A 24591-nucleotide genomic window follows, 5' to 3' on the forward strand; every position below is an offset into this window, starting at 1 on the left:
AAATCTCTTTTGCATGTCAGCAATGGTTTCCCCTTGCTCCATGAAAAAGAGATCAAACTCTTGTGTTAGTGTGTTGATTCTTGCCAACTTAACATCGTTCGTCCCCTCATGGGCAATTTGTAGTGAATCCCACATGGCCTTAGCAGTAGGACAATGGGATACACGATAGTATTCATCTACACCTAATGAGGAGATTAGGACATTTTTGGCTTTCCAATCATAATTGTATTTCTTTTCATCATCATCGGTCCATTGTGCTTCGGGCTTAGGCACTAATTCATTATTCTCATTGGTCATGGTTATTTCAATTGGACCATTGAGAATAACGTTCCATATTTTTCTATCTATGGAATTTATGTGCACCCGCATACAGTCTTTCCAATAACTATAATTTTCACCATTGAAAATGGGAGCTCTATTATAAGCCCCTTTAGGTTCGTTAGCCATTTTCTATCAAAGTTATATTTTGAAGCACGGAGTCAACCGGAGCTCCTGATACCACTTGTTAGACTATGGCACGGATCTAGAAGGGGGGAGGGTTGAATAGATCCCAATTAAAATTTGAGTCGGCGCTACCAATTAAAAATTGGTTTTGAAAATTTGTTTTAAGTGCGGAAGCGGCCGAGGAAAATATAGTCTAAAACGAACTGTTATTGGAAAACCGGATATGCGTCAAGCCTATGGATTAGTGATAATGTGGAATAAGAATCACTACACTAGACACACAATCAATGATTTGTTTCACTTACTAGGATTCCTAGTTCCAATGATTCAAAGAGCAAACCAAACTAGATATGCGACTAAGATAATTTTGGTTTAGGCAAATTATCAAACACTTGGTGTGTAGAAAGACTCCAAGTGATATTTATGTTGAGTAAGTGATTCCAATTAATCTAGTACAAGATTCTATTGTACTTTGGATTCAAAAACAGAGTTTTAACCTCTTACTCAATTAATATCACGGTTTTACAAAAGTGCTTATACTAAAATCACTTAATTTTTAAGCTAAAAACAATTATGCAGAAAATTGAAGAAGGCAAGGATTTGATGAGGCAGTTCCCCCGTCGTCCTCGCTTCGGGGTACGTCTGCCCTCAATTCTAAATCTAGAATTGAGATGATTTAATAGATATCACCTGTTGAATTTAATCGTTTATACAAGGATTGCAAAGCAAATATACAACAGAACTCGCAAGTCGTTGAATGTTGCTTCCACTCCTTATTCCTTGATTCAAGATGAATCAAGCCCTTCGATTGTTGTTGATAGACCTCCGATTCCAGCCCCTTTGTTGAATAACCCTCGGTTCTTCAAACCCTCGGCCCGGCTGATCTCAACGACAATAAAACGAACCCGAAATCTTCCCTTCAATTTCACTGAATCCGCTACTAGATTGACAAAGACTTCCTCTTCTCAATCACCTTCGCTCAGCTGAAACTTGATGAAGAAATTCGTCAAAAAAACCCCAAACACAAACCAGTCTTGGAGGACAAAACCCCAACGGTTTTATTCAAGAAAAAACCTGTCACAAGCTTCAACCCGAATCGGATTCCCCAATCTCGGCTTCGAACCTTATCACCTTTAACCAATCACAAAGCACTTCAAAAATGGTTGTGTGTTGTGAGATGTTGAAGATGAAGATGATGAATCTTGGACACCTATTTCACTTTTTCTTGTTTCTTTGAACACTTGAATCAATTTGACAAAATGTTAGTTGATACAAGTAACTAACCTTCTATATATAGTAACCAACTTACCAAACAAAATTAACAGCTTTTCAAACAGAGTGGAAAATACTCAAAAACTGAATTTGCGCACGAGCGGTCGACCATAGCAGGTCTATGCGTCGATGCATGGCCTGCAATTTTGGACAGACTGAAGAATGCTTCAGTATGCGTCGACCATAGGTCGGCGTGCGTTGACCCGTGGGAAAATGAAAGTTTCATGCGCCGACCCTGTGGTCGACTCAAGTCTTCCATGCGCTGACCCGTGGCCAACTGCACTATGCCATGCGCCGACCTGTGGTCGACTCACGCCACCATGCGCTGACCAGTCACCAACTGGTCTATGTTATGCGCTGACCCGTGGTTCATGCGCTGACCCTTGCGGTCGACTCAAACCCTGCAAATCTGCAAAAATTCATATTTTTGTGGTTTTCATGCATTTTGTCATGACCACATTTTATCCACATATGTTGTATGAAATATAGCAGTTTTAGATGAGCATAGAAAAAGGATATGATAGGTGATATGTTGCATTTGTTTTGTAGAAGTGGAATCGACAATGCCGATTCATCCATGGTGGTCATTTGTCATCATCGAAACCTATGATTGTATGTTGTATGACAATTTGCCTTTACATAATGCAACTGCTACACCATTAGAAATTGGAGCAAAGTTGATGAAGGATACAAATGATGAGTTTGTAAGTGCAACATTGTACAAATAAATAATTGGGTCCTTGAGGTATCTTTGCAAGACCGGGCCATATATGTATCAAAGTGTTAGACTGTTTATCATATTCATGGAGAAACCTCAAGAATATCATCTCATTGCAATCAATAGAATGCATAGATACATCAAAGGTACAATTGATCATGGTATGCTAATGTCGAGGAAAAAAAAGACCAACACAGATGTAGAGGTATATGGCTATACTGATTCAGATTTTAGTGGAGATCAAGACGAGAAGAAGAGTACTGCAGGTTACATATTCATGAATGAAAGCGCTTTAATATCATGGAGCTCAAGGAAGCAAAGCATTGTGGTTTTGTTATCGTGTGAAGTGGAGTATGTGGTTGCATCATATGCAGCATGACAAGTAGCATGGATAAAAATGTTGGTCGAAGAGCTCAAGATAATGGAACCTAGGAAAGTGAAGTTATTTGTCAACAACAAGTTAACCATCGACCTTGCGAATCATCCAATGTGTCATGGTCGAAGTAAACACATAGATAGGGGGTATCATTTTCTGAGAGATCAAGTTAACAAAGGAAAGCTTGAACTTTATCATTGCAAGACAAAATGGCAACTAGTTGATATACTCACCAAATCTTTGAAGAAAGTCAGCTTCAGCGAGTTGAAGAGAAGCATCAGGATGAGAAGTCTCGAGAACATGAATTATGGGGTGTGTTAGAAGTTATAATGCGATGTTCTGTCGAAAGCTAGCATTCAAGTATGTTGAAGTAGCTAGTCAAGGTGTAGTTGTTATGTCGAAATGTAACTTGTAGTTTTGTACTTTGCATTTTGTATGTTTTGGACTTTGATAAATTTGTATAGTTTTGGGTCTGGGCTTTAGTTGCCTATAAAAAGGCATTGTATAATGTAAATCTTAACAACTTCACTCAATAAAGATTTCGCTTATCACAAATTCAATTTATAATATTTTTTTCTTTTTTCTCTCTTCTTCTCTCATCTTTCTTGAAAACCTTTTTGTTCTAAGAGTTGTATAACGTGTGTATAAATTTGTTAAGAGTTCACTTGTATATAATCACCTTAATCATGAATTGACATTCTACTTTGACAACAAAATTCAATTTTCCATCTTTGTCCATTCTTATTTATTAAAAGCTCTAGCTTAATGTAGTTCAATACTTTCTTTTTCATCATGCCATTAATCTCAAATTACTCCAACAGAAAGAAATTCACTTATGTCTAATGCTTCCTTTTTAGTTGTTGTTGTGAAGAAACTAGTCTTTGAACCAATATATCTAATGCTTCCTTCATCCACCAATGTTGACAAACTTCTCTAGCTTGAGCAACAGTCATCTAATTAACAAAAAAATATTTTAAAAAAATTAGAATTTTTTTTTAAAATACATATTTTTAAATTAGTTAATTATAGAACATGCAAATTAAATAAATATTTGAGTATAAACATACCCATACTCTTGTCCTAAGATTTATCTCAGGCCAATAATCAAGTTGCTCCTTCACAAACAAAGGGAACATATACCCTTCATAGTATATTCCATGTCTCTTGCTAATGAAATTCCACTGTCCCAATTCACACTGTAATATCAAATGAAATTTCTATCTCAGTTTTATTATAAATCAAATATTTTCATAATTAACAAGTATATAAATATCCAATTAATTAATATACCTCAACTAATCCTATAACACCTGCTTCTTCAAGAGATTCCCTACAAGCTGCTTGTTCTAGAGATTCATCAAGTTCCCATCCTCCCTTTGGAAACATTAACCTTTGAGTTTTCTGTGAACTAACCATTAGTACTTCCAACTCGTTGCTTTTATTACCATCCATGTCTTGTTTATATCTATAAGGTATGCATCTGCAAAAACATTATTACAATAATTAGTCAATAAATATACTTATTTTGAATGAATATTGTATAAATATTTCACCTAACAAATTATATTGAAACGTGATAAAATGAAGTGAATATATATATATATACTGACCCTACAACTTGTCTGCCACCCATGTTGTTGTATCTCTGCAACTCTCTTCCAGTTCGAGATACCAAACAAACCATCTTCCAAAGAGTTAATTAACAACCAAGAAAGTAAGAATATAGAAAAGAGATGATGAAGTAGGTTTTTAGTACTGAGGTTTGATAATATATGAAGATAAAGCGAAGATATATATATATATATATATATATATATATATATATATATATATATATATATATATATATATATATATATATATATATATATATATATATATATATATATATATATATATATATATATATATATATATATATATATATATATATATATATATATATATATATATATATATATATAGAATATGATTAAGAATGAAAGGTGGATAGAAAAAGTGGCCAAGAGAGAAGATATATATACATAAAACTTAATACACACCAGACGCGTTACTGTCTTGTTCTTATCATGAGTAAGAAAGAACACATTGTGTCCACATATGCAGTATTGATGATATATGCATGTCCCTTCTTGGCTCATACTCTATTTTCATAATTGCATCAACTAGATAGTGATGGAACTCCATTCCCCAGACATTCGCAATCAACACATGTTATAATGCTGTAGATTATAACAACAGTGCGTGTGCCAATGCTGCTCCTCATAATCTAGACGACATGGTGTATGATTATTGGCCAAGAGTCAAGTGCAGAATCAAACAGAAAAGAGAAAAGAAATCGTTACTACCATTCGTCACTAAATATAATATCTTATTTTTCAGTGTTTGTTGGTTCTGGTCATGTTTCATCCAAGAGTGAGATATCATTTTTATTGATTCTTTTAATTTTTCTTAGACTATGTCCAATGCAGAGATAAAGTGAAAAATTTCTCCCAAGAGAGACTGACTAGTTTTCTTGTGTCAATAATATCTACCTACACAAAATTTCTAATGCACTTATCCAATCTTTTTAAAAGATTTTTTGGCCACCCATAAATTTTGAGGCTATAAAATAACATTCATAGAACAGCTGAACTCTGAAGACACGAGATATAAGGTTTTAGACGGAGGGAGGAGGAACAGACTTTTCTCTACAATCTTCACTTATATTCAAATGTCTTAATGTTTTACAAAGAGGTCTGGTCCTTATATAGAGATAAGGCCAGACAAGGAAAGACAAGTAATTAAATGCAGTAATGAATACTATCAGGTCCCTAGGATAGTTTGATTACCCAAGAGAATAAACTTTTGAACTCCCCCATACACATTTAAATTTATTCCAACAAAACTCCCCCATAAATTTAAATGTTCTTCCGATCAATCATGCCCAACATCTTCTTGCCTCTATCGAACAGCTCCTTCGATAGTGGTTTGGTCAAAATGTCTGCTGCTTGGTCCTTGCTTGCAACATGTTTTAGTTCGACACTTCCTTCCTTCACGTGTTCTCGAATGAAGTGGAAGCGGACGTCAATGTGCTTGCTCCTTTCGTGATTTACTGGATTCTTCGCCAGTTCGATAGCAGATTTGTTATCAACTCTTATCAATGTTGCGTCTTCCTGCTTCGATTCTATTTTGTTTAGCAATCTCCTCAGCCAAATTGCATGACACACGCACCAAGATGCTGCAACGTATTCAGCTTCACACGTCGAGAGAGTCACAATTGGCTGCTTCCTCGAAAGCCATGTGAAAGCAGTGTTTCCCATGAAGAAAACATAGCCTGAGGTGCTCTTTCGATCATCAACATCTCCGCACCAATCACTATCTGAGTATCCAGTCAGCTTGTACTCTTCTGCCTTCGAATAAAACATTCCAAGTGACACAGTTCCTTGGACGTATCGAAGAATTCTCTTTAAAACTTTCCAGTGAGCATAGACTGGTTCCTCCATGAATCGACTCACAATTCCCACACTTAGTGAGAGGTCAGGCCTTGTGCAAGTAAGGTATCGGAGGCTTCCAACCAAGCTTCGAAATTTGTTCGCTTCGACGCGTTCTCCCCCATCAAATTTCGAAAGCTTTGCTCCAGGTTCCATTGGTGTCGAGATTGGATTGCAGCTATCCATGTTGAACCTCTTCAGAATATCTTCGGCATACTTTTCCTGAGAGACAAAAATGCCATCTTCTTCTTGTCGAACCTCTAGTCCAAGAAAATATTTCATCAGACCTAAGTCTGTCATCTCGAATTCCTGTGTCATTTCTCTTTTGAATTCTTCAATTAACCGTTTGTTGTTGCCCAGAAAAATCAGGTCATCGACGTAGAGGGCAACAAGCAGCAATCTTTCTCCAGCCTTCTTTACATATACAGCATGTTCATAAGGACATTGCTGAAAGCCATTTTCTTTGAAGTACGTGTCTATTCGAGTATTCCACGCTCTTGGCGCTTGCTTCAGCCCATAGAGTGCTTTCTTCAATCTCAGCACTTTGCCTTCGCTTTCGATCTTCATATATCCTGGTGGCTGTTCGACGTACACTTCTTCTTTGAGCACACCATTCAGGAACGCTGACTTGACATCCATCTGTTGTATTGGCCATTTGTATTGAGCTGCATGTGAAATGAGTAATCGAATAGTTTCCATTCTGGCAACAGGCGCAAACACTTCATCATAATCAATTCCTGCTTTCTGCTTATAGCCTTTCGCTACCAGCCTTGCTTTGTATCTTTCGATCTTGCCTTCAGCATTCATCTTCTTCTTAAATACCCACTTCACGCCAATAGTCTGACTTCCTTTTGGTAGCTCTGCTAGTTCCCAAGTATTGTTCTTTTCGATGGCTTTGATTTCTTCATCCATTGCATTCTTCCAGTTTCGATTTCTCATAGCTTCTTCGAAACTCACATCTTCAGTATCTGCCAGCAAGCATACAAGGTGTACCTCTTCTGTGTTTTCATACAAATCTTGCAGACTTCTTAATCTGGGTTGTGAAGGCTCATTTTCATCATCGGAATCTTCAGGTTCTATCGAAGTGTCTGTTGGCACAACAACTGGTGTTGCTTCTTCTTCTTCGACGAGAGCTTCAATCGAACTGCTCCAGTCCCATCTGCTTGCTTCATTTACTCGAACGTCCCTGCTTACAATCACCTTTTTGTTTATTGGGTCGAAAAGCCTATAGCCTTTCGATTTCTCATCATACCCAATAAGTATATACTTCTGACTCTTATCCTCCAGCTTCGTTCTCCTTTGATCAGGCACATGTGCATAAGCCACGCTTCCAAAAATTCTAAAGTGAGACACAGTTGGCTTCTGTCCACTCCAGGCTTCTTGAGGTGTTATGTCTCCAAGCTTCGAGTGAGGACATCTATTCTGGACATAAACTGCACATTGTACAGCTTCTGCCCAAAATTCCTTCGACATGTTCTTGTTCTTCAGCATTGATCGAACCATATCAAGCACTGTTCGATTCTTCCTCTCAGCTACTCCATTTTGTTGAGGTGAGTATGTTGTGGTCAGAAATCTTCTTATGCCTTGTTCCTCACAGTACTTCATGAATGTTGTCGAAGTATATTCTCCTTCTCTGTCTGATCGAAGCGCTTTGATGCGTCTGTCAGTTGCATTTTCAACCATCACTTTAAACTTTCTAAATGTCTCGAATGCTTCAGACTTCTCCTTCAGAAAATACGCCCAAGTCTTTCTCGAATAGTCATCGATGAAAGAAATGAAGTATTTCTTGCCACTGAATGATTCTGGAGTGATTGGTCCACATATGTCAGTGTGGATTAGTTCCAGAATTTGCTTTGCCTGATATTCTGCCTTCTTTTGAAAGGAAGTTCTGGTTTGCTTGCCAAAAACACAGTCTTCACAGAATTTTTCATCGAACTCCACGTCTGGTAGTCCATGCACCATATTCTTCTTCGACAGTCTTCTTAGTCCAGCCTGATGTAAGTGTCCAAAACGCAAGTGCCATAGGGATGCTTGGTCTTCGACATTAACATGCAAGCATTTCTCTCGAATGCTCTTCAGGTTCAGCTTATACATTCGATTCTTCCCCATTTCGACTAAGGCAACTAGACGTCCTGTCTTGTCCTTCAGCTGCAGGTTTCGATCCTCCATGAGTATCGAATACCCCTTCTCTGTTAGTTGTCCCAAACTCAAGATATTTGCTTTGAGATTTGGTACATAGTAGACTCCTTCGATTGATCCTACTACACCTTTTTTCTGTAAGAAACATATAGTTCCTTTTCCTTCGACCTTCACCCTCGAGGCATCTCCAAATGAGACGTGTCCATCTTCGACAGTCTTTAATTCTTTGAACAGGTGTTTGTGACCACACATGTGATTGCTTGCACCTGAGTCGAGGTACCACATTGTGTCACTGTCTGCATCTTCTTCCTTCTGCGCCATTAACAAGAATCCTTCATTCGATTTGGGTGCGAGAGGTCCCGAGTTCGATTCTGATTCTAGGGCAAATTTAGACGTTTCTTCAACTCTCCTCCTCGATCGACAGTCTCTTGCAAGATGTCCCATCTTTCCACAGTTGTGGCAACTGTAGGAATTGCAATCCTTCGCGTAATGCCCCTGTTTGTTGCACTTATAGCATTCGATACTATTGTAATTTGTTCTTCCACCTCTTTGATTTCGACCTCTACCATGCCAGTTTTGTTGGCTAGATTGTCCTCTGTCGAGACTATAGTTTTGGTAGCTTCGACCGCTATCACGTCCTCCATGACCACGTCCTCTCCCTCTCCAGTTTTGAGAGAAGAGTGCCTTTTCATCTCTGCTCGAATCTGCCTCTTCGATTGCCTCTTCTTTCTTTTTCATTTTTCGCTGCTCATGTGCTTCGAGCGACCCAGCAACCTCTTCGACAGTGATTGTCGAAAGGTCCTTTGCTTCCTCTATAGCGCACACAATGTTTTCGAACTTGTCCGTTAAAGATCTTAGAATCTTTTCGACAATTCGGCCCTCTGTCATTGCCTCTCCATTTCGACTCATCTGATTCGCCACTGTCTGCACGCGCGTAATATAGTCCGCTACGGACTCTGTCTTCTTCATCTTCATCCTCTCCATCTCCCCTCGAAGAGTTTGCAATCTAACTTGCTTTACTCTGTCTGCTCCTCTGTACGCTTTCTCTAAAGTGTCCCAGGCCCCCTTCGACGTGGTTGAACCAGCAATCTTTTCGAATGCTGATTCGTCCACTGCTCTGAACAGCATGTATAATGCTGTTTTGTCTTTCGACCGCGTCTCTTTCAACGCCTTCGTCTGGGCGGCATTGAGACCTGTTGTGTTACCTGGATCTTCAAAGCCATCATTGGTGACTTCCCACGCATCCAATGAGCCCAGCAACGCTTTCATCTGGATGCTCCAATTCTCATAATTGGACTTCGTCAGCCGTGGCAACGGCATTTGACTGGTCAGGCTCGCCATGAGCTCTGATACCAATTTGAAGACACGAGATATAAGGTTTTAGACGGAGGGAGGAGGAACAGACTTTTCTCTACAATCTTCACTTATATTCAAATGTCTTAATGTTTTACAAAGAGGTCTGGTCCTTATATAGAGATAAGGCCAGACAAGGAAAGACAAGTAATTAAATGCAGTAATGAATACTATCAGGTCCCTAGGATAGTTTGATTACCCAAGAGAATAAACTTTTGAACTCCCCCATACACATTTAAATTTATTCCAACAAACTCGACACATCATGAAAAACTATGTCTTTCCCGTGTAGATAGTTTAGTTATTACCTTGTGTGAGATGACCTAAATATGTTTGACATTGAGCTTTCCTTTAAAAATAGATACTCTAAAGTCATCAAAAATACTACTACAAAATAAATCTAATGTCATTATTACAAATAATGTTTTTAACGTCACACGCAAATGAGATGTAACCTCAGCTATTGAGTCAAAGTAACGAATGACATCATGAAAAGTGCACACTTAACATCTCTGTTTTAAAAAACCAACGAATATGTGATAAGGTCATGGTTCGATCCACATGGAGATCTTTTTGGAATTCTGAAATGACAAAAACACATATCCATTCGGTTTTGTAATTTCATCGACGGATATATCATATTTTCACCTCGGTTATCTCATAAAATCGAGGAATAGAACTATTTTGAGTTTATTAAATCTAATGTGGATTGCTTATTTCACTAAACCCTATACTGAACTATAACTTCTCAAAATTAGTTAGGAAAATAATTATATGAACAATTGTGTTATATTTGAAGAACAAATTACATTATTATGATTTTGAAGCATCATGCAACTCATCATTCTTCTCATGTTGTTTTATGATTAAAATCTCTACAATTTTTCAAGTTCTTTATTCAACACTTCCTTTTCTACCAATTCATTCTTGAAAGCATAAAATTTGATGCTTTGAAAAATGAACAAATATGAAAGCAAGTTGAACGAAAACAACAAGAAAACAACAACATCAAACACAATATCAAGAACAACAACATCAATAAACAACAACAACATCAATAAACAACCTCTAGGGTGTAGGGTCTAAAAAACAAGAACAACAACATCACCAAAAACAACATCAATGATAACAACATAAGCAACAACAAAAACTCGGGTTTTGGATCTCAACAACATCACCACTACAACAACAACAACAACAACAATATTAGTAGTGATGTTTGACATGTCAGATCTATGAAGTAGAAGTAAAAGAAATTATTTGGATATCTGAAGAAACAATAAGAGCACTAAACACATAAATCTTATTTAGGCGTCTGTTTTTTTATTTATTTTACTAAAAGACTTTTCACTACGATCCATAGGTATAAATGTAGTGATATGTTAAGGATTACATGCTTCGATTCCCAACACCAACAGTTTTAATTTTTATTTGTTTACAATATGAGTGTGTCACTTATAATCTTAATATTTATCTTTAAAATAAAATACCTTTCACAACGGTCTAAAGTAGCAATTGTTGTAAAAAGTATTTGTATTATATCACGATTGTTTTAAGCAACTGTGTTGAAAAGTGTAATATATATTTAATCGAAAGTTTGCTCCTTCAGGACAGAACAACTGTCTCTCTCGAAATGAAACCTTAACACTCTCACACGCCTTTTCCTTACGCCATGAACAGTCTATATCACTTCTTCACAAAACTTCAACATATCTTCTTCATCTCTTACATATCAAGGAAAGATGTTACACAAAATTAATTTTTTGACTTCATCTTCACATTTTAGGTATGTGAGACTTTTCCTCATTTAAGGTATGTTGTTGTTCATAAAATTTGTATGTTATTTATGGTTTTGTTTTTGTTGATATATGTTGTATGTTGTTGTTGATAAAAGTTTTCTGTTGTTGCTGATTTTGTGTTTGTTGATATATGTTGTATGTTGTTTAAGGTATGTTGTTGTTAAAAAAAGTTGCACGTTGTGGATGATTTTGTTTTTGTTGATATATGTTGTATGTTGTTTAAGGTGTGTTGTTGTTGATAAAAGTTGTATGTTGTTAATGATTTTGTGTTTGTTGATATATGTTGTTTAAGGTATGTTGTTGTTGATAAAAGTTGTATGTTGATGATGATTTTGTATTTGTAGATATGTTTTGTATGTTTTTGTTGATAAAAGTCGTATGTTGTTGATGATTTTGTGTTTGTTTATATGTGTTCTATGTCGTTTAAGGCATGTTGTTGTTGATAAAAGTTGTATGTTGTTGATGATTGTGTATTTGTTGATATATGTTGTAAGTTGTTGATTTTTAATGATATATCTTGTACATTGCAGTTTAAACTATGTTGAACCAACATGCCCTATAAGATGATTTTATTATATCATATGTGGTTTGAGAGTTTACCAACTCGTCACTAACTAAATGACATTTCTAATTGAATAAGAGATTTATAATATACAAAATTAAGTTATGTTAGAAAACTTACATTGAAAAATGTTTTTCGAGCTTTTTCCTTGCATTCTACGTATCTCCCTCATTGAGAGTTAAAAATTTATTTAATGTTTGTAGTTCTTCAATCAATAATTCATTTTTTATTAGTTCAATGAACTATTAGAGAATGAAATATTGGTTGAAGAGTCACAAGCATTGAACCTAATTCTAACACTCAGAAGCAAGATATAGAGAATGAATGAAAAAAAGCTAGAAAAACATTAATCATTCTAACTTGTTATTCTAATATAATGATGATAGTTTATCATTACATGATTTTTATGAGTATTTGCGATGAATTCAAAGAAATATCAACTTAAAAATGATCTAAATATGAATAAGTATGAAGAAAATTAAGAAGTTGGAGAAACAGAGTAAAGCCAAGAATTCGCGAAGAAACTGTGAAGAAACGAGCAATTTTCAGCATAATTGACATCGTGACGTCTGTCTAATAAATTGATCCTATCTGGAGTTACGTAACTCGTTTTGATGCGGAGTTTCTTGAAAAATGAAGCTAAAATAAATATCTACATTCTGGAACAATCACGCTCGCAGTGGAAAGGATCTCGCACGCAATTCAGCATGTTCAAAATCACGGGCGCGATAGAAAAGTATCACGCGCGTAATCAGCTGTTTTTTAGCTTATCAAACGTGTTTTGACTACTTTAAAAGGGGAATTTTAGTTTTTTAGGGGTTCTGCACTTTACACGAAAAAGGAGGGAAATTGGCAACTGAAGTACAATTTTTACAGCATCAAGGGTGATTTGGAGAGCATTTGAAGTCATTGGAGGTCAATCCTTCGAGGAGTCTCATATGCAATTCTTCTTAATTTTTTTTGGTATTGTATTTTAAATTATGAGTAGATAAACTCCTCTAGATTAGGTTGTATTTTGATGAATTTGTTTCAATAATGTTGGGCAATATGTTGATTTGATTTTGCATGAATTCTTTTGATCTATAATTCTATTCAATTTTTATCGTTCGTAATACTTTTCATGTAAGATACTCTATTAATCTGATTATGGGAACATAGGGAATACTAACCATTAGTCTATGTGTTGGACCTATGGAAATTTCCATGCTTACACTGGATAACTAGGGTTAGGAAACTCCAAGTAGTGGCTAGTGAATTAATTTTATGTTGCATCGCTCAATCCTGCTTACGCTAGTGGACTAGGAATAGGAAGCTTCGAGTAGTGATTAGTGAGTTATATCACAAGGGATTGGTTATAGTGGTTTTGTTAATTCACGTAGGATTATAGTAATAAGATTATTCACGTAAGGTATCAAACACCAATAATAGAGAAATATACAATCCAGACTTCACCGAGTGAAGAACGGGAGGTTCTTAGGCAAAGGAGTAGCGTTGGACGGTGGATCACATTCGTAAATATTGGGTTTCAACAAGTGTACACTTTGAATTAATTCGACCAAGTGAAAGCTTTAAAGAACAAGAGGTTTTGTTCAAAGAAGTAGTGTGAAATGGTGAATTGAAGCGACATTATTGGTTACTTGATCAATCTTTGATCAAGGGTTTAGAGGTGGTAGAATCAATATCAAGCCTAGGGTTTATAGGGCTAGATTTCTACATCTCTTGTATTCGAACTTTTACAAAGTAAGATATAATATAATATCTATATTCTAATTCAAATTGAGGGCAGACGTACCCAGAGTGAGGTCAATTGGGGAACTACCTAAACAAATCCTTGTATACTCTCTCTCTCTCTCTCTATCTATCTATCTATCTCTCTCTCTCTCTCTCTCTCTCTCTCTCTCTGTATATATATATATATATATATATATATATATATATATATATATATATATATATATATATCTTTTATTTTTAAATCGCAAATTATTGATTACATTGATCGTTTGATCAATTTTGTTTGGATCACAATTTTGAACACATTTTGTAATTGGTGTTATTGTGTAGATCACAAACCATTTGATTGTGATTGGATTTCTAGAACAATAATACCATATAGAATTCCAAACATTTTTTATCACACACTAAATGTTCGACAAATTCCCTCACTTGTATTTTTGTGCAAATTATCATTGGAGATAGACTTGTCTGTATTACTTTACATTCAACTAGTTGCGATTAGTTGTTGTTGATCGATTTATGAATCATTATCATATTGTTACCATTAATACGCATATCTGAGCTTTTTGATAGCAGGTTTGGTTAGACAATTTTTGATTTGGGATATTTGTAACGTGCTTCTGTGCCATAAAATTTTCAAACTATTTTTTGCCAAGAAGAAGAACAAATTCTCTGTTAGAAGTAGTGGCTTCATAGGATCAAGTTCAAGAGATAATAAGGATGATCAGAATGGTTGCTTCAATTGGAAGAATTTTTGCCACTTTATTGCTGAATGTCCAGAACTACAAAAGGACTGGGCAACGAAGGGGATATTCCAAAATGACAACTTCAGAAATAGATTCAAGAAGAGTTTCATGGCTACATAGGATGAACTTGATAAAGAAGAATACTTTGAGAAAGATGAAGAGAAAGTTAATCTTGCTTTGATGGATCTTACCATCAAAAACCTTTTCATCCAAGGACTGAAACCTTGTTTAAACCATCAAATCCCTTTTCTTCTAAATCTACTCAAAAAGGGTTAAACTCTTATTTTATACCTGATTCTAACAATGGAAAGGTTCTGAACCAATCAGAATCTAAACTTGTTAAGTAAAAGGTTTTGAAGTCACCAGAACCTAAGACTCTAAGTCAAAGGGTCTGAAGAAACCAGAACCCAAGCCATTAGGTCATAAGGGTCTAAAAGGTTTAGAACCTAAGGTCAGGACTCATTCATGACAACAAACTTTTAAATCAAAAGTTTTGAATGGCTCCAAGCCTTTCCATATGAGAGAAAAGGTAAAAAAACAAGAGAAAACATATCATAACTAATCATAAAGGACCCATAAGACTATGGGTACCTAAATCTGAAATCATTTTTTGCTACGTATATGCTTAAAGGGAGAAGCAAAGTAGCAATTCTGGTACCTGGATAGTGGTTGCTCACGACATATGATAGGAGAAAGGCATATGTTCCAAACCCTCACTCCGAAAGAGGGAGGAACTGTGGGATTTGGAGGAAACCAAAAAGGGAAGATCATTAGGACAAGTACTATTGGTAACTCCTCTTTATCTATTAATGATGCTTGGTTGGTAGATAGACTAAATCATAACCTACTTAGAATAAGTCAATTTTGTGATAATGGTTATGAAGTAGTGATTAATAAGAACATATGTACATTCATAAATGAATATGATAAGTCTCTAGTATTTAAGAGAAAAAGGAAAGGCAGTGTTTACAAAATCAATTTTTCTGAATTGGCTGATTAGAAGGTAGTGTTCCTTCTATCAGTGAATGGTGAAAAGTGGGTCTGACACATAAGGTTAGGTCATGATAACTAGAGATTTTAATCTCCAAGATTAGCAAGTTAAAACTTGTTAAGGGGATTCTAGATCTTAACTATCATTCAAATGCTCTCTGTTAAGCAAGCCAAATTGGGAAAATTAACAAAACCTATTTTAGAACAAAGAACATTGTCTCAACCTCTAGACCCTTAGAAAGACTTCACATTATTTGTTTGGTCTTGTTGGGACTGCATCAATCAACGGGGATAAATATGGACTTGTAATTGTTGATGACTTTACTAAATGGACTTGGGCTAAATTCCTTAGAATTAAGGATGAGTCATATGATGTGTTTAGTGTAAGAATAAGATTTGGTTATACATCTGGTCTTAAGTTTTTATGATAACAATACACAGGTTCTTAAAGAAGAGTTTTGTACCCCAATGGTTTTGTTAAGTGTGTGGCTATTAGAAATAAGTTGTGACTCTAAGAAAGTGTCATGTGACGTCATCAGACTCTAAACCTAGTGCACTCTGATTCAAAGAAGTAAACCTATGTGTGTTCTACAAATCAAACTCTGGATTATAGTTTGTCTCAAAAAGAAATTGGCAGCTTGTCTTTGTAGTTGTAATCAAGTTTGGTTATAGTGGATTAAGTCCTTGTGATAAGGCAAAATCACCTTTGTCGGTGGACTGGAGATAGCTTCGTTAACAACAAACAAGGATAAAAATGTTTGTGTTCATTATTTTTATTCTAAGTTCTCTCCTTGTTGTTTTGGGTAGCAAAAGATTTTCATTCTAGAAACCCAATTCAAACCCCCTCCTTTCTTGTGTTTCAGTAACCTTCAATTGACATCGGAACCCCGGTTTTAGTGTTGATTGTTTATCAAACACTTCACTGTGTCAGATAAAGATCCATATTTTTGAAACACGATGGGAGGAGTCCCTCCAGCAGCTGCAATTGTTGCTAACAACGACAAAGATCACTATAACGCCAAACCCCCCATTTTGGATGGAGAAAATTTTTACTATTGGAAAGACAAAATTGAAATTTTCTTTCTTGGTCATGATATGGATCTATGGGATATGGTAGTTGATGGCTACATTCATCTTGTTGATGATAGTGGTAACAAGTTATAAAGAAGAGTTATGATTGATCAACAAAAGAAAGATTACAAAAATCATCATAAAGTTAGAACCATTTTGTTGAATGTTATATCATATTCTGAGTATGAGAAGATCACAAATAGAGAGACATTTAAGTCTATATTTGACTCCTTAAAAATGACTCGTGAAGGAAATATGAATGTAGCCAAGGCACTTGCCTTGATACAAAAATATGAAGCCTTCAAAATGGAGAATGATGAAACAATTGAGAACATGTTCATAAGGTTTCATACTCTAGTTGCAGGACTGAAGATTCTGGACAAATGTTATAAGTTTATGCACGGTCTCTAAGAGGGGGGTGGGTGGGTGAATTAGATTTATTTGACTTTTCTCTATTTGAAGTGTTAGCACTGGTTTCATTATTTTTAGAATTGATATGAAAGTAAATGTGTTAAAAAATAAATGCAGAAAGTAAAGGTCACAACGATGTATACTGGTTCTTCTCACAATCCAAGAGTACTCCAGTCCTCTCACTCCCCGTGAGAGATTTTTCACTATGTCAGATCTTTGTATATATCTTTAACCAAGACCAATACTACAATATTATAACATAAGCAACATAAGTGAAAAAAGAAAACATTCATTTCTTTTTCACTCTCTTGTTTCCAACAATCCTGGACAACAAGATATACACAAATCTGAATTTGTAACATAAGTTATAGATCTTGAATCAATTATGTATTAATTGATCTTCTTTTTGTATTCATTACAATCCAAACATATACACATAAGTGCTCAGAATAATATGAATGGAACTTTAATGAATATGTATGAAAGTTCATGTAGAAAGTTTCATATTTGAAAATTTAGAAACTTGTTTGGATTATGAGATGTGACAGTTGTATGTCAAAGAATCTCTTTTAAAATATGAAAGTTTTGTGTCTAATAGTTTATCTTTTTAAAATTGAAACCACATGTATATATACATGCAATATCCTATTTTTAAAGATTTTATATTCATGAAACATTGTCATGTTTGATGTATGACAGTTGCAAAGCATAAGAATCAAACTTTTCATGAAAAGGTTTCACTACTTCAGTGGTAACCGGTTAACACAATAAGTGTATTCGGTTACACCTGAAGCGGTATAACCTGAAAATTGAAACTTTTGAATTTGTAACCGGTTACACCTGATACTTTTTCAAAAACTATTTTTTTTTTTTACGTTTATGTAACTGGTATAAATTTTGGCGGTTTTAAAGTATTGTTACGGCGATTTCAAATGCCACAATTTACCAAAAACAGAATATTTGAAAAATACTTATAAATTAAGTTTCAAACAAGTTTGTGCACGATGTTAAGATGAATGCATGCACAAGATGAAAGTATCATGATAATTCTGAGCAATTAAAATATATATACTTGAATTGTAAAGAATACTCAACCATCTTGATTCTTCCATTAACTTTCCAAAGCTTATGATCATTTGAACTTGATTGCCTTAGTCTTCAAGCTTTGACTTCTTTTTTTGTTGATGCGTTTGTCTTCATCAAAACTATAACCAAGGACAAAAAGAACTCTTCTTCAGAAAGGTTACTCTACTTCATATCATGTTAAGGAGATTATCAGAAGTTTACCCAAGAGATGAATGCATATGGTAACTGCGCTGAAGTTGTCTAAAGATCTAAACAACACCACTCTTGAAGAACTTGTAAGTTCTTTAAGAAGTCACGAGATAGAGCTTAAAGAGGATGAACCTCAAAGAAAAGTTAAATAAGTGGCTCTAAAATCTATGGGAAAGTCAGAAAAGACTAAAGTCTTTCAAACTGAAGAAGATGAGGAATCTGAAGAAGAAGAAGAAGATGTGTTGTCTCTTCTTTCTAGAAGAGTTAACCAACTTTGGAAGAATAGACAAAGCAAGTTTAGAGGATCAAGAAGAACATGTTGTTGCTTTGAGTCTATATTTGAATTGAAGAAGTCAGGTGCTAGCAAAGATATTACTTGTTTTGAGTGCAAGGAGTCAGATCACTACAAAAATGAATGTCCCAAGCTGAGAAAAAACTGACCAAAGAAGAAAGTCTTCAGAGGGAAGAGCAAGCAAATGTGACGTTGATGGCACGCACCGAAGCATCTGATGATAAGACAATGTCAGAATCAGAATTAGAATCTGCGTCAGACTCTGAAGAGGGATTTCCTTATCTATCTCATTCTGAATTAGAATCTTGCTTATTTGAAATTCTGAAAAGGTATCAGAAGTTTCAAAACAAATACAAGAATCTAAAACAAGACCACATATCTGAATCTGAAGCACGTAGTAAATTTAAGAAAATGATAAATAGAGAATACCGAAAAGGAACAATAATTTTTGAAATATAATGTTATTACTTGATGCTTAGACATAAATTTCTTAATTACTTATTGCATATTTTCACGTTGTTAAAATGCATCGGTTAGTCAAATCGCGACAGAAAAACCATGTTTATGTAAAAGCTTAGTTTTGTAGGTTCATTATTTTCACGTCAACCAACCATTGAAACATGTGTATGGCACTTGCAACACTGAACCAAACAGATATTTAGTTATAGCGTCATCTTACACAACACCACACATCACCATATTTGATTTTAAACCCAATATTAATTTATGTTATTTTGTAACCTCATATTACATGTTATACAATATTACTTTGCTTTTACCTCATAAATTATTTTGTTTAATTTAATTGATCAATCAAGTACAATATTCATAAAATTGATATTTTTTTATTATTTAACACTAATTTAATTGTGTATACTTACGCTTCTAACCGATATCTACTATCCTTTATGTATGATAGGTGTATAAAAGAATGTGAACTCTTTCTCTACAATTTTGTGACTCTCCCTAATCAATCCTTTCTAAAATCTTCAACTTAAAAAAACAAAATATTAACTGATTCTTGATTTCAGATTTAAATTGTAAACTTCATATTATTTTTCAAAAAATAAACAATCATCAATGCTACATCTTTTATTGTTGTTGTTGTGAAGAAACTAGTCTTTGAACCAATATATCTAATGCTTCCTTCATCCACCAATGTTGACAAACTTCTCTAGCTTCACCAACAGTCATCTAATTAACACAAAAAATTACAAAGGAAAAATTAGAGAATATTTAAAAACATGCAAAAATTTAAATTAATTAATTATAGAACATGCAAATTAAATAAATAATTAAGTATAAACATACCCATACTCTTGTCCTAAGATTTATCTCAGGCCAATAATCAAGTTGCTCCTTCACAAACAAAGGGAACATATACCCTTCATAGTATATTCCATGTCTCTTGCTAATGAAATTCCACTGTCCCAATTCACACTGTCATATCAAATGAAAATTATATTAATTTCAGTTTCATTATAAATCAAATATTTTCATAATTAACAAGAATATAAATATCCAATTAATTAATATACCTCAACTAATCCTATAACACCTGCTTCTTCAAGAGATTCCCTACAAGCTGCTTGTTCAAGAGATTCATCAAGTTCCCATCCTCCCTTTGGAAACATTAACCTTTGAGTTTTCTGTGAACTAACCATTAGTACTTCCAACTCCTTGCTTTTATTACCATCTATGTCTTGTTTATATCTATAAGGTATGCATCTGCAAAAACATTATTATAATAATAATTAGTCAATAAATATACTTATTTTGAATGAATATTGTATAAATATTACACCAACCAAATTTTATTGAAACGTGATAAAATGAAGTGAATATAATATAAAATATATACACTGACCCTACAACTTGTCTGCCACCCATATTGTTGTATCTCTGCAACTCCCTTCCAGATCGAGATACCATGCAAACCATCTTTGAAAGAGATTATGAAGTATGGTCTTAGTATGAAAAGAGAGAAGATATGAATGATTATGAATGAAGAGTGGATACAATCATAGAAAGGATAGAAGAGATATATAGAGAAAACTTAATACATACCAACCGCGTTATTGTCGCGTTCCTTCACACGGAATATAATAATAAATAAAATAATACAATATAGTCGACATTAAATTAAATAATTAAATAAGTAGCTATGGTTTATGATGAGGTTGAGGTAGTAACAATAACAAAGTATTAGTCGACACGGCTTCACTGAGAAAGAACACGTACGTTGTTGTTGTGCCCACATACGTATATATATATATACATGCCCTCTTGGCTCCTACTCTACTCTATCAGCTAGAGACTGATAATAGTGATGCACTGTATACAGCTGCTTTTAATTTGTTAAGTTTTGGATCAAATAGCCGACAAAGAAAAAATTATTTCGTATGGTCCTTAGATGATTGTTTTATTACTTTCTCGATGTTTTTCATTGGACGGAGAGTTCCCAGAAGTTAGAGTGGAGAGGACCATTGTTTGAATATGCTTTTAGGACCATAGGTTGTCAGAAAATGTTTATAACAATAGATTTTCCAGAGTGTCAACAATGGAGATACTCATCATCATGAGGAAGAAGAAGAAACAGTTACAAGCATAAGAAAGAGAGCGAGAAAAGATTGGAAAAGAATATTGTTTCATTGATTAATTACATAGAGTATACGTTAGCTTATATATATACAAACTAAAGGGAAAATACATTGGTAGAGCAAAGTAAAAGAGGTTAAAAGAGAGTGTATAAGCTAATATCCCCCTTAAGAATTTTTGATATTACAAAGATTTAATTTGGTTAAGATTCAACATAATCACTACTACAAATAATATATTTAATGACGATAATTTCACTTCATGTATGGAAAAATCGAGATATAATTCTTAAACACACTCTATTTAAAAAATATAAAATAATATTCCGTCGTTTTTTTGAAAATTGAGGGGTAAATATATTAAATGTACATGTTTTAAATTCCATCAGTCTCGGTTTATGTTTTTATTTCATTAAAGGTGACGTCTTCTTGAATTTTTATTTTTAATCTAAAAGTATATTACTTTTCACTTCAGTTTTCTTTCCAATTAAGGTGAATATGTTTCTCTGATATATATAACTTTAACTTGTAGCATCCATATATTATTAAACAAGACTTCATAACCACTGCCACAAAATTGACTTATGCTCAAAAGATTATGTTTGAGTCCACTTCCTAACCAAACATTATTGACAGAGATTAAATACTTACCAACAATGCCCATACATATGATCTTCCCTTTCCATCCTCCTCTAAACCCCACATTTCCTTTCTTTTTCAAAGTCAGGATTTAGATCATATGACGTGACCGGTCACTGTCCAGGTACCATGATTGTTGTCTTGTTTCTCCCTTAGGCATATCTACAACAAACACAATCTCAGATTTAGGTACACATGATTTTACGGGTCCTCTCTTGTTAGTTCTGACAGACTTCCTTTTATTCTGAGCCTTTGCCTGATAAAAGAGTCTAGAATCATTCCAGATTATTTGCTTATAAATTTTTTGTCTTGTATAAGTTTTGACTTTGTTTTCTGAACCCTTAAGAACCTTTGATCCATAAGTCTTAGGTTCCGATATCTTTAGAACGTTTTACTTGAAATTTTTTGGTTCTGAATTCTTCACAATCTTTGATTTCTGAATGATAGATTCTGATTTCTTCAGGATCTTTGACTTTAAAGTCTTAGGTATTGATTTGTTCAGAACCTTTGATTCTGTTATCTTAGGTTCTGATTGGTTCAAACTTTTTCCTTTATCAGAAGCAGGTACAAAATAAGTTTTCAGCATTGTTTGAGCACTGCTTGAAGAAGAAGCGTCTGAGGGTTTTCCAAGAGTTGAGCTTTTGGATTAACACATTTCTCATTGTAACCCAAACATTTTCCTTTGCTCTTACTTACTCCATATATCATGGAAGCAAGTTTTATTCTATCAAGACCGATTATGATAAAATCTTGAAGAGTCATTTCATGTTCACTCAAGGTTTTATCATACATTTTATTTACTTTAGCAATATTATCTTTTTCCAAAGATTCAATTTTATTTTGAGAATTTTTTTAGTTCTTCTTTCAGAAGATCACATTGTTTTTTCAATGTTTTCATGTGTTTTGCCTTGTCTTGGCAACGACTCATGAGTTCTTGAATGAAAGATATGATATCATAATGAAATAAATTAGAAAATACCCCCTCTTCTTAGTCAAACTTTGAATCAAAATTTGATTCATATTTTGTGTCAGAGGGTGTGAGAGTCATCAGTTCCAGATTTGCTTATCCCTCGTCTTTATTTGAATTGTCTTCATTATCAAGTTCATCTCATGTTGTCATGAGACTTTTCTTAAATTTACTTATGAAGTTGTCCTTTTGTAAGTTTCCTTTCTTTGGTCTGTCTTTTTGCATATCAGGACAATCAGCTTTGAAATGACCAGGTTTCTTGTAGTTGAAGCAATTATTCTAATCATTTACTTTGTCTTTAGAGCTAGATCCTCTAAAGCCACTACTTCTACTGGAGAATCTTTTGCTCCTTTTTTTCAGTTTTTGAAACCTCCTGATGATAAAGGTCATTTCCTCATCATCAGAATTACCATCAGAAACTTCTTCATTAGAAGCTTCTTCAGATTTCCATACTTTTGAGGATCTGACAGTTTTGCCACCAGATCTTTCATCTACTGACTTCAAAGCTAGTGTTTTAGATTTTATCACATGCTTATCTTCATTCAGTTCCATTTCATGGCTCTGAAGATTTCTTATAAGACTTTCAAGGCTCGGCATATTCAGGTGTTTAGCCTCCTGAATAGATGTGACCTTAGGTATGTATCTAGCAGAGAGACTACTCAAAATTTTATTTACATTGTTAGATGTAGTGTAACTTTTGCTCAAAACCTGAAGGACTGATACATGAACTTGAAACCTAGAAAACATGGTTTTAATATCTTCATCATCCTTCATTATGAATAACTCATAATGTTATACAAGATGGTTTTCCTTAGCCTCTTTGACTTGTTGGTTCCCTTCATAAGTAGAACACAAAGATTCAAATATACTCTAAGCAGTTGACTTATAAATTATTTTGATGTATTTAGAATGAGGTAGAGCCTCAATCATAATACCTCTTACTCTATGTTGTCTTCTGTAAAATTTCTTTTAATCTAGTGTGAGAGTTTTCCTATCCTTTACCATTCCAACACCATTGACTATAATGTCAATTTCATCTTCAAGGATATCCCATAACTCATCATCAAGGTCAATGATATAAGTATACATTTTACTTTTACACCATTCAAACTGAGTAGAATCACCACTGAATGTAGGTGGTTTACCCCAGTAATGACTTTTCTCAGTAGTATTATAGTCATAGGGAATACCACCAATATCGGTTGTTCTAGATGCACTGGACATGAAGGAACACATATTTTTCTCAAGATCTTTTTCTGCACCACTATGAAGTTTTTAGGATAGACTGTGCTCTAATGCCAACTGAAGGTGAGAAAAATACACAAGAAGAGGGGTTAACTTGTGTATGTTAATTCTTCTTAACATCTGAATATCAACTTCAGAATTTGAACAAGTTCAAAGTATGATCAGAATAGTTATTAGCAGGCTGAAAATAGTTCAGAAGAAATAAACAAATCAACACACAAAGTTTATCCTGGTTCCTCTCCTAAACTGAGAGTATTCCAGTCTCCTTGTCTCAACAAGAGATTTTCACTATAAATAATTTGATTACACTTTGCTCAAGCAAACTAGCAAGGGACTTTAACTACTCAATCACACTAGAAAGTGACTTTCGCTCAAGAAACCTAACAAGAGACTTCTACTCAAGCACATAAGCAAGAGACTTATTTGCTCAAGCAATCCTACAAGAGACTTCCACTTCTCAAGCTAGCAAGAGACTTCCTCTATTT

At 34.5% G+C, this 24591-nt stretch overlaps 1 protein-coding gene across 3 annotated transcripts; it reads right to left on the reverse strand.

The window, feature by feature from the left end:
• Positions 1 to 3526: 3526 nt before the first annotated feature.
• On the reverse strand, positions 3527 to 20968 carry LOC127108465 (nudix hydrolase 18, mitochondrial). 3 transcript variants are annotated; one of them, XM_051045934.1, is made up of 4 exons: positions 20526 to 20685; positions 4101 to 4290; positions 3878 to 4006; positions 3527 to 3763 (listed from the first exon to the last, which is right to left on the reverse strand). In XM_051045934.1, exons 1-4 carry the CDS (start codon positions 20597 to 20599, stop codon positions 3650 to 3652), a joined length of 507 nt encoding a protein of 168 aa, XP_050901891.1. In that variant the 5' UTR covers positions 20600 to 20685; the 3' UTR covers positions 3527 to 3649. The 3 variants fall into 3 exon arrangements, with proteins under 3 accessions (XP_050901891.1, XP_050901890.1, XP_050901892.1); XM_051045933.1 differs by lacking the exon at positions 20526 to 20685 and adding an exon at positions 4421 to 4605; XM_051045935.1 differs by lacking the exons at positions 3527 to 3763; positions 3878 to 4006; positions 4101 to 4290 and adding exons at positions 19470 to 19852; positions 19970 to 20098; positions 20197 to 20386 and having other exon boundaries at positions 20526 to 20968.
• Between the last annotated feature and the right edge of the window lie 3623 nt (positions 20969 to 24591).

Source organism: Lathyrus oleraceus, chromosome 7 (genome assembly GCF_024323335.1).
Source record: "Lathyrus oleraceus cultivar Zhongwan6 chromosome 7, CAAS_Psat_ZW6_1.0, whole genome shotgun sequence".
NCBI lineage: Eukaryota > Viridiplantae > Streptophyta > Magnoliopsida > Fabales > Fabaceae > Lathyrus > Lathyrus oleraceus.

Excerpts from the sequence above, each read along its gene's own strand:
- LOC127108465 (XM_051045934.1), bottom strand. The coding sequence starts at position 20,599 with ATGGTTTGCATGGTATCTCGATCTGGAAGGGAGTTGCAGAGATACAAC. Across the intron at positions 4,291-20,525 it reads GGTGGCAGACAAGTTGTAGG|ATGCATACCTTATAGATATA; the intron begins GTCAGTGTATAT and ends ATGTTTTTGCAG. Across the intron at positions 3,764-3,877 it reads ATCTTAGGACAAGAGTATGG|ATGACTGTTGCTCAAGCTAG; the intron begins GTATGTTTATAC and ends TTTGTTAATTAG.